The 14,350-nt window shown below is 40.3% G+C and overlaps 1 protein-coding gene across 1 annotated transcript in view; it reads right to left on the bottom strand.

Moving 5' to 3' along the window:
- The window catches only part of LOC135936324 (inhibin beta chain-like), a 42,541-nt gene extending 29,172 nt beyond the window's left edge, over positions 1-13,369 (bottom strand). Inside the window, exon 1 of the mRNA XM_065479088.1 lies at positions 12,616-13,369. Within this exon, the coding sequence (XP_065335160.1) occupies positions 12,616-13,051 (436 nt within the window). The 5' untranslated portion in view covers positions 13,052-13,369. The remainder of the gene's footprint in view (positions 1-12,615) is intronic.
- Between the last annotated feature and the right edge of the window lie 981 nt (positions 13,370-14,350).

Raw genomic sequence — 14,350 nt, 5'->3', positions numbered from 1 at the left:
CAAAAACTTGTCTGCCATACCAACTCGAATTTGTATTTTCGGGTGTTGTAGGTGAAAAGGGCCGTTTTCTCACAGCGCTTGGGCGGCGCCGCGAACTTTTGACCCTTCTACTATTTACGGAGCAGTCCAACTTAGTTGCTATTTCGTCTCACGCTTTTATGGAATATTAAATTAAGCCGCCTTTTACGGCGTTTGCGCCATTGTTTATATCTCGCTCGGCTTCTAGATTTCGATCTCGATCCCGCCGGTCTGGGAATGTATGTGTGTGTGTGTGTGTTTTCGTTTTCTGCTCTCTCCGCTTTGCATATATTGTACTCGGAGAGTCGTCAGTTTGTCCGATGGCGGTGCTTGGCGCGGAAGCGTGTGAAATAATCATTTTATTCGCGACTTTTATTGGCTGATTCGCCGCCTAATTATGTGAAAAGCCCGAGAGGAGTGATGAGCCTTGGCACACTGCCTGTTCAACCGGCACATCGTTTCGTTGCAATTGTCTCCGAGCTGGAATTCATGCGGTGCACTTGATTTCAAACTTTGTCAACACCATAATTAACCGGATTTTTGAACGATATAAACTAAAAAAAGCCCCTAGAAGTTTTCAAATTCGACGGATTCAACCAGTTGAAGAGATTCGAACAAGAATTAATACTTTATTTTTTTAAAAATTCACCGTTTGCGTAAGCCCCTTGGTGTTTGGCACTTCCGCAGTGATTTCAGACTCAATTCTGCCAGTGTATGTGCATTCTACACTTAAAATTATTTCTTTTGATGGGCTGAAAACCAAAATCGGTTCAGCCAAATGCCGTAGAAAAGTCTTTTTGTTTAAATCGTAGAAAAACCGTGGCGCCATCTGTTTGCTTTTTACGCAAATATTAATTAAGACACTAAAAGTGATTATATTATTTGATGGCGAAAAAAAAAATTTTAATTGAATTACAATTTACAGAGTTTAAACTGTGGTGAAAGTATTAAGAAAAGATCAATTCTGCGTTTGTGTTGTGCCGTGACTTTGATAGCTCAATTTATATTCGAAAAAGTAACAATGGCATGCGAAATTATAATATAGTTGTAAAGCAATAAACGGCGGGGACCTCCCAAAAAGCAGCACGCACTCGCGCTCGTTCGCAACGTGCGCTATGGAATAACACACTGCTCAAATGGGGCTTGCAAAGTACGCCTGCTGATAATTGTGATGCAAACCACTTATTACTCGTACCAGATAACCAAATTAAAATGTGAGCCGAAGCACCCCAGGCTGTTTTTCTGCGAAGAGACTCGCTTATTTATTATCCTTTGTGTTCCTGCCCGGTCCGAAATCTCCAGAACAAATGTTTACTAACCTGTTGTTGTTGAGCCATGGGAACCGATGAACAATGCGAATCTTTCCCGTTAAGTCACAGTTTTTTTTTGCAACCAGAATGCATCGATTCAATTAAATAAATTGTTTATCCACTTGGCAGACGTTTTGAAAGAAAATCATCTGGACCGATAGCATAATTTCAATAAAATTAGACGGCGCAGATTGGGTCTGAATTGCCGTGAATCCGCAGGGAAAATATTTACTCTGGCCTCGTTGCCGAATTTGTGCGAGCGAGAAGAATTGGCATAAAAAGCCGCAAGTGCACGTTTTCGCTTGTGCGATGCTCTTATCGGCCCGAGTGGCCTGGTCATCAAAGAGTATTGTTATTGCGGACCCTTTCTTATCGCCGGCCTTTTTCAACGCGCGTGTTTGCCTCCTGGAAATAGCGTTTGCGAACAGATTCTCTAATTTGCTAGCCGCGGAAACTACGCACTAGATTGCGTCGGGCTTCCCAGAGAAAATTTGGGGTTGTGTCTGATTGTGAGAGTGAAGACAAATCGAGATTAAATAATGAATGGAGAAATTCCAATTTCATTTCAGGCTTGATAAAATCAATGCAGGAGAATGTTGCTGTGGGGTTAATATTATATTCCTGTTTCAACCGAAAATTCGTTGGAAACCCCCATTTTCGCACTGTCACGGATTTTGTGGGCTTTCAAAGATGAAACCTTTTTTTGAACTTTAAGTAACTTTGTTCAGAATAATGGTAGGGATTCCGAAACCGTTGAACACATCTCGTCAGTTCAAACAACTTTTCTTGTGATCTAAAAGTGGTAGGTGAAATGTCTGAAGTTATAGTTCCTCGAGTTGAAATATTGTCAAATTTTAAAATCAAGGCCGCAAAAGTTTTGAGTTTTGACATTGTCATTTTGTAGAGCAAAAAAATTTTATTTAGATACACTCAAATCTGGAAAGGCATTATTTTTTTATTTTATACAAAATAAAAACAAAAATGTGTTTTTCCCTTTCCCTAAAAATAATTACACGCCCAAATCTCAGCTTCTATTGGTCGGATTTACAAAAACCAAACACCACTAGTCTAGTCTCAACCTCCCCTAGATAGCCGGAGCAGTGTAAGGGTGCCGACCCTTCAACCCCCCTTTGAACCCTAAAAAACGTAAAATTTTATACAATATTTTGTTGTTTGCACCTCATTGCGCTACGTAATTCAATTCATTTCATATTTTTTAAGAATTTATCTCATTGAAACTACTTCAGCTCATCATTGGACATGAAGACGAGTAAAATGATACGAAAATTTCGCATTAATTACTCTTAGAACCTGAGATATAGTATTTATTTAAATTGATTTTTTATTAAAAGTGTCTTACATATATCTAAACAAGAAAACACGCTTTTCAACAAATCTTAGCTTGTATAAGTCTCAGATTTACAAAAACTAAACACCGATCAACTCTCCATGACTTCCCCTAGATAGCTGAAGCGCAATAAGGGCGTCAAATCTTTCAACCCATCTAAAATGGTAAAATGTATAACATTTTTCGCAGGCCGGTAGCAATTGACGCGACTAATTCAGCGTGTAAAAAAGTCAAAACCAACTCAAATTCAATTTTAACGACCATCCCTCTTCCTCAAGGGTGGAATGAAAGTGCTTTTACTATATCAAGATTAGTTTCATGTTTTTCAGAGAGATCAGGGTTTTTTCTTCTATTTTATTTCGGAGAAGCAAAATAAATGTGGCTGAAAAATCCGTAAAAATTATTAACGAAAGCGATCCTCCGTCATGCACGCCACTGAGTGAATCTAGGCAACCGGGTTGTCAGTCGCTCCGCCGGAGAGAAGATAGGAAGGGCGGCAAAAAATGGCAATTTCGCTGTCGGCGGCAGCGACGACGCCGGCGGGCGTGACGTCATCGGCCTGCAGGTAAGGAGCAAAGAGAGAGATGCTCTCGAACGGGAACACTGCTTTTTTGCCATTTGGCGAATATTTCGCGTGTCAATGCGAGATTTATGCGTCGGCGATTATCTGCTGGCTTTGATCAGGTCGCAAGCGAAAAAGCGCACGGCGGCGCGTCTGCACAAGCAATTGAGCCGAAATGGTGGCTCGTTTTTCGCAGACGTGCGCACGTTTTCACAAATTACTGTGTACACTGCATGCTCTCGAAGTTGTTGTCTCCGCTTAAGATAAAATGCTTATTACATTTTGCGCCGCCGTTTCGTGTATGCGTTCGCTCGTTCGTTCGACTGCTCTTTTTGCACTCCCGAGACACAATTGCAATCTACTTTTTGGCTCCGGCTTGCAGTGTGTGTGTATCGCAGGCAGGAAAATAACAATAAATACTGCACCAAATGCTGCTGTGCTGAATTTGTGATGCACGTTTAAGCGCGTCGTCTGCCCTGCCACGCTGATTTAGCCAAGCAATATGTTTTTGCTGCGCTACGCTCTCGTCGCAGACGCCCTGCCATTTTTATTGCTCTGCTGCACTTGAGATCAGCAAGATTGTTATTGCTGCTCTTTTCTTTTGTCTGCTTCTTCCTGCTTTTTTCCTTTGCAGCAAATCGCCTCAAATCACAGCCGGAGAATTTTTTAAACGGTGCATGAAAATTACAAGTAGAGTGGAACGAGATTGGAAATTCATGCTGCACAAATTGTTACAATGCGTATTGTAGGACTAGCTAATGTTCTACTGTTACTATATCTAGAACAAGTTTTTAATTTTATTCAATTTAAATAAAAAAAATATTATTCAAATTTTCTTATGTAAATAGAGTTGAAATATTTTTTTATTTCATTTCGTTTCGCGGACTTGAATTTTATTCTGTTACATCTGGCCTATTCTTGTTGTTATAATTGAATTGTATTGCGTTATTCTTTACGAACAAAACACTCGTGCGAAGCCTGAGCTGTATAATATATATATACCAACACATACTAGTCAAATTTCGAAACAAAACCCCTTCACTGCGCCCGCGTCATTGTATAAATGCTTTGCCAATTTCGCTTCGCATAATGCCTGGGTATAAAGAGTTCACTAATGCGCTGCACAAATTTGTTTATCAAATGGAATTTCACAATGTTGCTACTTACTTGGCTTCCGTTAGAAATTTGTAATATCGCTTGATATTTCCTGTTTGAATTTAATTATGATAAATGTATAAAACATGACCTATTGTGTGTGTAGCTTGCTTTTTGGAGAAGAATAATATAATGTATAACTGTATGCCATAAAATAAATCAAGTTTGAATATGAATATTGTAATTGATAGTCACACAATTGTATAATACTCCTTGTAAAAGAAGCAATAATAGTTTATTTAGTTCCCAAGTCATACCAAATTTTTTATTTCATGACAAATTCACAATTCTCGGTGACGCTCAGGCTTGTTGGCTGGATATGTTAAAATATTCTTATGGAGGAAACGAGAGATGTGAGCAGGGTTTTCAATAATACCCGCATGTTTCCGAAAAAAAACTACTGCATCGTATTAACTGTTTTTGCGGGCTTTTCCGCAATTTTCGCATTTTATGCATTTTTCCGAAATATAAATAATTTTGTGAATATTAAATTTTGTGGAAGTATTTTTTTCCGTGTCATTCATAAAGGGGAGTTAGATAAATTAAGCAAATATTTATCAACAGACATAATTCCAAAAATAATGGTTCTAATAATAAAAAAAATAATTTGAATTTGATTTAGACATTTAGAAAATATCTTTACAAGTTTCCCCATGACAAGTGAGAACATTGCAGAAAATACAAAAGCTATGAATTTTTTGTTTTCAAGATATTTCACTTCAGAACTCGCAAAAATAGGAATTTTACAAATTTCGTAGTTTTTGCAACTCCAAATCTCGGGTTCTAATAGTCAGAATTGCAAAAACTAACCATCGTTGGACTCGTCTCGACCTTCCCTGACCAGCTGAAGGTATTGCGGGTGCTTACCCTCCACTCCTAGGTTGCCGTACTTCAATAGCCTCAAAAAAAGTAAAACACGATAAATATTTCTCAATTTTTTGTATTTATTTGCATTAAATTTTCAAATATTAATCTGATTTAGCTTTGAAAAAAATTAACGTGGAGATAATTTAGAAGGAGTTTTGGATAATTTAAAATATTTTTAAGCGCAGAGGAACCATGCTACAATTTTAATTATCAAAAATTGTAGCGATGGGGTTGAAAGGGGATGGCGTGCACCCCCTTAACACTTTAGCAAAGAACCCAAAAAATTAATAAATATACATTATTTTAATTTAAGTGGAATTTCTCGGAAATATTTTTCACGATATTTTTTCTTGTGATTTTAACACATCGTTGGGGCTATGAAACGTATACTTGGCTTCCGGTCGTTAAAGACCATCAAATGAGCACGAAAAATGCCTTTAGAACTGTCAACACCATGCCAATAAGCTTAAAATTTGTGCTAGAGTGCAAATTTTAGCATTTTCCAAATTGAAAAATTCTAGGTAAATATATTCAACTAAAAATTATTGTTGATGGTTGCCAGAAAAATTTCTTCTCCCCAATGTGTACAGGAAGAGATCTAAATTTGCCAATATTGTACGCTCAATGTAGCAATATTCGAGCATGCGAAAGAAAAGAAAACATTAAGGTGAAAAGGCATGATTGCAGTGTCGATTCCAACACTGCAGAATGACCAAGCGATAGCAGTTAGCCCCATAAAATTTGCATTGGTAAACGCGCGAGGCGCTGCTTTCTCGGCCGAGAGGAAAACAGGACAAAAACCACTTTCACTGCTATGGAAAAAGTGTGTGCGGATTTTCTGTGTGTGTGTTTTCGAGGCGAAAAGGCGGGCGAAGCTGCAATGCAGAAGACAGAAGCGAGACAGTTTTCTTTTAGTTTCCCCTTTTCAGATGTGCCTTCTCTCTCTCTCTCCCTTTCTCCGCCGCTCCAGCTAAAAACTGCTCGCAACCCTTTCTTTTTGCCCGCTTTTCGCCGGCAATTGTGCCGGACAAGAAAGATACGCACTCACCAAGCAAGCAAGCAGCCATGTACACACTCAACTCCTTCTTTATTATTTTATTTCTCCCCTGCAATAATACAAGAACAAAAGTCGCATATACATAGGAAGCACTGGCTGCCGGCTCTGCGCAATTTTTATAGATATTTAAAAGCCGGAGCACAACAGAATTCTGCTTTTATCCGTGCCAGCGAATTAAATGAATAAAACTTGATGAGCCTCATTCCTTTTCTCGCCACAACCACAACACGCACGTACACACACCAATTGTAGATTTGGAAAACGTCCATTCCGGCTGGCATAACAGCTAGACACGAGCGGAATAAGCTGTGTCGATATTGTGAAATGCTTATTATTGTTTGAACGATTTCCTACCTCAAACAAATTCCGCTGCCTTGGGTCGAACTACTAAACTCAGTTGAATTGTTCCAAGATGATGACTCAAGGGAAAAGGAACTTTCCAAATTGGATTCAAAAGTTTTTTATTCATATTTATGTAGGGCTAGTGGTTCAGCTACATGTCAAAAACATTGAAAAGAAATTAAAAACAAAATTTATTTAGTACTAACTAAGCGATCTTTTTGCACAATCAATTAGGGGCAATACATTCCCAAAGATGGAATTAGGTTTGGAAAACCAGCGGTTTGAACCATAGGCAAAAAGTGCCACAACGAACGACGGCGACTAATCAGAGAAGCGAGCGGTTCTCTCTGATTGGCTATTAGGTCGAGACAGCAGCGCCACAGCGACACCCTGCGGCTTAATTGCTCTGGATGCTGCAGTGGCGCTGCCGTCTCGATCATTATAGCCAGCGAACCACTTCCTTATCTAATTGGTCGCCGTCGTTCTTGTTCACACAAAAAACCGTCATAGAAATTAATTAATTTGTAAAAAAGGAATGGGTTCATCAATTGAGGTGCGTAGAGTAGAAGATAAACATTAGACGATTGCCATGGTCGATATTGGTTGGTTTCTTGATTTTAATTTAAATAAGACTCATTTATTTTTTTAAAAAAACGTATTTCTCAGCACACTGGTCTGATTGATTTTGCCTCTGTTTTTCATTGAAATTTGTTTCCATTTGAATGTTAGGCTGATCTGCAATACTCATTATTTACGACAGTTTTGAGCAAACTAATAATATCCCAGCGCGAAATGATGAAGCGAGAATCAATAAATTTTTATAAGTGAAGGTGTGCCGCAGCTCGTTTTCTTTTCCAGGAAGTAAAAAATAGTCTTTACTACTCATTTGCATAAAGCTTTATGTGACGTGTTTAAATATAGCTTGCTGTTTACTAACAGAAATCTAAAAATATCCTTCCAGCGTGCCAAAAAAGAATTTTGGTCGCTAAAATTCACTAACATCGGGCGTGTTCTGAATTTTGGACTAATGAGCATCAATCGTCAAGCGAAGGCGAAAAATTATTAAAATACAAAGAGCACCGCATGCAGTTGGTGTAAAATCTCGTTCACGTGACGTTTTAATTAGATACCCCACTTCAAATTAATTTCTCGCCTGGCTGCGTTTCGATCGGATAAATTATTCAGAAAAGCAGCAAGACGGGAGAGGATGGGAACTACAAGAATTAATAGTAAAGAATATAGTGCGTAAAACAAGAAAAGCACTCTTAAGTCAGATATCGATCGGGCAGTGAATTATATTTCCAGAGGTGTGAGTGGCGAAGAAGTTGATGGCTCAATTTATTATCTCAGAAAAGGGCTGTTTGTCGGTCAAAATCGGGTCGTTAAAATTCCGCTCGGGCCGGTGCGCTTATCGTGCACCGATCAGCGTCTGCGCGGGCACAGATTTGAATAAATTGTGGATCAGAGTGCGACGGCGGCGGCGGCGGCGGCCCTAGTTAATTCCACGGTCGACAATGTTGCAACGAGGTGGTACACGGCTTTAATTTAGCACCGTGCTTAAATTACGCACGCCCAGCTATCAGGCCGACAAGGTGTAATTGTGCAAATAAATTAATGTTCGACCAACTCTAGCGATGCATATGCGCTCGTGTTTGGTTTGCGTTGTCGGCGAAAATGCCCCAAGCATGCAGTGATTCATGAAATTGCCGGCGAGTCACTTGTTTATTTTCGACACCCGCGGATTATTTTTTTAAACAAGAGAGGTAATGAAATTTTGCTTGAGTTGCTATAAAGATTGTCGTGTAAGGTGAAATTTAATGGTAGATAGTTAGTTTCATTTCCTCACAGAGTAAAAGATATTGGTTTTCAGGGATAGAAAATAATTTGGATTTAAAAGCTCCTTTCCTAGGGTCAAAAAATGGACACCTATGCACCAATGTTTGTCGGTTACAAAAGCATTTTTCGCCATTGGTCAAGAATGAGCCGACCAGCAGAAATTATTGACTAATCCACTAAAAACGATTGTTTCCCTCCCGCAGCTTGAAAACAAATCAGGAATGCTGCGGTGAGCCCTTGGAGGCTTAATTTCCCACTGCGCGGCTTAAGAGCTACAAATCAGCTAATCACAATTATTGAATGCTGCGCTGGTTAGGAAGGCGTCTTGAATTGCTACCGATTCAAGACAAAGTTGGATAATCGGCAGGACAGGTCAAGAAGCGCGATTAACCGCACGGCTTGAAGCAGCGCAACACTCGATCCTGGCAAATAAAACGTATACACTCTTCACGCGTGATTGCAGCTGAAATCAAATATTGTGTAAAAATGCTGCGACTGCGGAATAAAAAGAAAGGTCCAAACTGATTTCATGCGCTTTCCTCCGCGCACAGAACTGGTTTATTTTTACTCCATGTTGATTTCGCTACTCAGCATATTATTTTTTTATTTTCACATCAGCAGCGGCAAGGAATATGCAGCGCAGAGAGAGAGAGAAAGAAAGACACTTGATCTTTTTCTCAACTGCAATCAAATCTCTCGGACGGTTTTGTGTTTTTCCAAGTATATTCGCCACTGGATTACTCACACGTCCTCGCGCAGCACTGCCTGCAAATTTCGCCGGCCGGCAACAGCATATATATTATATGCAGGGCAGGTATATGTATTTTCAAATTAAGGCAGTGCGGTAACCCGAGCCGTCGTACTTTCAGAGGCCGCGGCCACTGAGAAAATCGCGGATCAGATTAAGCATGGTCATGCTCCAATACTCGCCAGACATAATAACCTTAGACAATAGTAATTTCATTAAACGAGTCTACGAGTGCTGAAACCGACGAGAGACAATTCGTCTCTCGGCTGCGAAACTGCCTTATTTGGCAAGGTGGTCTCCCACAGGTCGATTTGTTCATCGATATGTGGATTAAGAATGAAAAAAATATACCTTTCATCTGACCTTATTGCTGTTTTGCTTTAAAAATCCTTGCTCTTCTTGAATTTCACTTGGTCTGCTCTTGGGATTGCATTTTCTCACATGCTTTTTTCTCAGCTTAAAGTGGATCGGCGACAAATAAAAATTATTTTTTGAATTGTTCGATGCAATAGCAGTTGTTCGATAAACAATTTGTTCTTATCAAAAATGGAGCAACATTTTTTTTAAAATTTCTCCGAAATTTACAGTGTTTGACCAAATTTTCTTGGCAGATTTCGATTGCTATCGTCGAGATCTGTCCAACAGCGTATGGAACCTTTTAGGGAAATTCTTTTTTTCTGAAATAAAATTAGATTTCAAACAAGGAGACAGTTCTCACCATTTGAAAAGCATGCTAACTTTGCAGCCACTTTTCTAAAAAATGTACAGTGCTACTCAGCCCTAAGGGATGAGTTCATGCACTGGCAACAAGTATTTTCAAGGATTTTGCAGTGTCAAACCTCTTAAAGCATTTTTCTAGAGATGAGTGAAAATAATCAAGTTTTATTTAAAATAGTAAAGATTATCTTAAACTCAAAATTATCTGTTTAGTAACTGATTTTGAGGAGATAGTTAGGTTTTTAAACATTCTCCGCTTTTTATTTAGTTTGCCAAATATACAATAAGTGAAAAAGCTGCTTCGTCACTTTTCCCCTTAAAACGATAAAAAATGATCAATTTACTCCGGTAAACTGTTGGATAATTGACTGAATTATTTCAAAAAATAGTTAGTACAATCCTTAATTTTTTTCTTAAATGCGCTCTAAGTAAAATCACACTTAAAAATCCATCTTTTTAACTGTTAGATTATGTAGGCTGCATTCCTAAGCGTTTAAAATTCAATTTATTTAAACGAAAAGTTGATTTTCATCTTTTGGCGTAATGTGTGCAATTAAATGACACGACGATTACGCGCACTCGATTATTTTCAACGATTTGGTCATCAATGTGAAATTTTGATTGCTTCCCGTCTGAAGATTGTTTGCGCTTTAAATGAGCGATTACCTCATATTTCTATGACTAATCGGCACACATACTGATCTATCCAACAATCTTTCGGGCCAAGTGGCTCTCATGATGAAGCACACGTTTCAGCACTTTCTTGTGATACATGCCGGCACCGAGAGGAATTCCTGCTACTGTAAGGACGTACTTTACATATCGGATTTATAAATATTGTAATGTCATTTATGAAAAAAGCAATGAAGGAAAGATTCAAATCTAGAAAATTTACCGACACACCATTTTAATTAATTAATTTATGCAAAAATATCTTCCGATAACGAGTAAATGATTTTTAAAAATAATACCTTCATCTCCTTTTGCAAGGTATTCGATTGTGAGAAACATTTTTTGCAGACGCAGACGCTGCGATTTATCAGACGGTGCGGTCGGTGGTGCATGGCATTCAAAGGTGGCAAGCGCGTGAGTTGACAACAGGTGTTTCCCCCGGCAAGGTGTAATGATGTATGGATCAAGTCTGCTCGTAAATCATGCATTCGCGATAGAATTCTCCGGCGCGCTGGCTGCTGCTCGGTGCGAACCGCAGTCAAAAATTAAGGTTATTGTATTGTGCATTTTGCGCGAATTAATGACCGCGCGCGTTAGACAGCCGAAAATAATTGATTTATGTGTGCAGGCAGGCATTCTCGGTGTCTGCGTGTGCAACAGATGTGGGTCATTTAGCACACGCGGCCCCATTTGAATTTAGCATTATCATGAATTACACACAGCACACACACACACGTCTCGTCCGTCACTGCCTTTTCATCCTCTCGGCCCTGAAACTTTATTTATCGCGGGGTGATCGCCTTTTTCGGCTCGCTCTCTGCATATTTGCTTGCTTCCGTGGTTTCGGACCGAGAGCATAAAAGGCTCGCAATCGTAATTTATGACCGCTGGACGGACTGAGCGGATAATTTATCAAATGTTTTGCATTTTATCTGTTTATTCATGGAAGCAGACCACCAACGCACGAGTGTATAACGTTTAAATGAAATAGATTTCTTTGATTTTTTTTTTTTTGCTGACTTTCAAACCATTTTTGAGCATTCACAACTCAATTTATCAACAACAATAATTGTCAACTAAAATCAGTTGCCTTACAAATGCTAAGATTTTTTAATCTAAGAAAAAATGTTTTTTTTTATTAAAATGCATTTATTTCATTTCCTCAGTAATTTAGGGTTCTTGAAATAATAATTCATCAGTCATAAAACCTGGAAGACCTTCAAAATGTTGCTATTCTCACCGTACCACCTGATTTTTTTCTTATCTGCTGAACTTAAAAATTTAAAGGAACGCATCGGTTTGAGCTAAAAATTAATACTTAAGTTTTAAACTTGAAAAAATCTCACCCTCTTAAGTAGGTGAAAAATAAATATATCTAAGGGCCAAAACAGTTAACCCAAAAATTATTTCTCTCTGATAAGAAATAAAATGGAGTTTTTAAAGTGACGAGACTTTTTTTTGTAGAGATCGTTGCAAAAATTTGATAATTTGTTTAGACGTTTTTGGGAGAAGAAAAGGGAATTTCGTTTAGCCGGTGCCTAGTTTTTGCCGGCCACATCGCACAATCCGCATCGGATCAAATTCATGGCTTGTCTTACAATTCTTGGCAAAATCTTTGTCTTCTCGCAAAAGTTTTGAGCGCAAAAATACACGAACAATCCTCTGGTCGTAGCAAGCAAGCTAATCTCATTTTACGAACTCGCGGCCGACTTTTTACAGCGAACTGAAGAGTAAAGCGAACTGGGCAGCGGAGAGATAGAAGATCTCGGTTGTACTCGAGAAGGAGGCGGGCGGCACGCGTATGAATATAATTTTGGCCGCAGCCAAAGTTTGCTGTGCGCCCTTTTTTGTCTGACAATGTCACAGCGGCGCATGATTTATGGAAATCAGTTTTCTTGGCACGGCCGCAATAAAATGCAACATTCGGCGCCGCATCGATTTATTAATTTTTGGTTTGTGCTTTTTTGATTGGCGTCTACTCACCGGGCTCGGCGAAGGAGATGATCTCAGAGGCTCGTCCCAAGTCGTCGTCGTCGAGCTCGAGCTGCGGCTGCTGTTTGCGTTGGATGCCGGCGGTGTCGTCGACGATGCGCATCGTCTCCAACAGCACCTCGTGCGGGATGGACGAGCTGACGTTGGGCTTGGCCTGCAGGCCGAGCTTGGACAGGATCTGCTGCTTGATGGCCTCGATGCGGTAGAACGTGTCCGAGACGTGCTGAAGCTGAGGCTGAGCCTGGAGCTGAGGCTGGTGGTGGTTGTGGTGCAGGTGCGGATGCTGCTGGACACTGACACTGCTGAGCAACTCACTGGCGGGCGGCGGCGAGCACGTCGGACACAGCTGGTCGGCCCGCAGCTGCACGGGACACCACACGACGGCGGCCAGCGCGACGGCCACCGCCCAGCAGGTCGGCCAGGCCATCTCACGAGTCAGTCTCTGCGTGCGCGCTTGCGAATCGGCGAGCGAGATCAGCGGAGCCCGGCTCGCTGCTGCTGGCGCTGCCCCAGCGGCGGCCGCCAAGTGGCCGCCGGCTCCATGCTGCGGCCGCCGACCGTCATGACCAACACTAGCAGCGTGTCTATCTCGACCCGCCGACACCGACCTGGCATGCGACGTGTGTATAAAAGTGTGTGTGTAAAAATGTGCGCGCGCGTGTGTGTGTGTGTGTGTGTGTGTGTGTGTGTGTGTGTGTGAGAGAGAGAGAGAGAGAGAGAGAGAGAGAGAGCTAGAGAGCGCGCGCGGTCGGTCCGTCGCTCGTCCCGCTTGGCGCGCGCCTGCGTGACTCACTCGCTCTCCGCGCTGCCAACACCCTTCCAGACACGACCGCCGCGCGCCGCGCGCCGCGTGCTGCTCCCTCCCGCGAGCCCCATTCATCTGTGCTGGCCATGGCCGCCCGCCGCCGTAGCCAGCCGGGGATGGCCCCTCACCAGAAAAAACATTACAAGCTTTAGTCGAAAGCACGGCTTTTTCGAAAATTACAAAATCCAAACAATTTTGCCCAAACTCTGGGAATACTTTGAGGGTTTCACGAGACTTAATTTCATTTAAAGGCACAATTAATATTCAAAATTTAAACAGGCATCAGGTGGTTTAGTATATTTCCCCGCCGAGCTTGATCAAATTAACACAAAATTAAATTTATTTCTTATTAAAAAAATAAAAAATAATTAAAATTAAAAAGGTGAATTTTCCAATTTTTGTAAATATTGTCGTCTACAAACCATCAGAAATGCACAAATTGTACACCGTTCGACTCGTCTTGATCTCCCCTGGTGCACCAAAGGGTTTTGAAGATGCTCTACCTCACCCCTTTCAAATTATGGCTAGGGATGTGCAAAAATAGTCGATTTGGCAAAGAAATAATCGATTATTATAGTCGGAAATTCAGAGACAAATAATCGGTTTTATAATCGGTTTCTAGTCAAATAATCTATCAAATAATCGGTTTCATATGTGGTTTCCTGTTCCTATATAGGCGATAAATTATATATTTTTCTATGCTAAATTTTTTATTGGAAAAGCAAAAGAAGTTCGTTAAGGATATTAAAATTTGTAACATTTTGCCGAAAACAATTTTAAATGTTCATATCACTATTAGCTCTTGTGGAATGTTTTAATCGTGTTGAAGTATTTTTAGACAGTTAAAATTTAATTAAAGTCGGAGTGATAGGTTAAAATACTTAAAAAATAATTGTTTGAGTGAAAAAGTTAAAGTAGGAC

Source organism: Cloeon dipterum, chromosome 2, assembly GCF_949628265.1.
Source record: "Cloeon dipterum chromosome 2, ieCloDipt1.1, whole genome shotgun sequence".
Taxonomy (NCBI): Eukaryota; Metazoa; Arthropoda; class Insecta; order Ephemeroptera; family Baetidae; genus Cloeon; species Cloeon dipterum.
The sequence above is the reverse complement of the archived record's forward strand: the minus strand, read 5'-3'. Positions and strand labels throughout refer to the sequence as shown.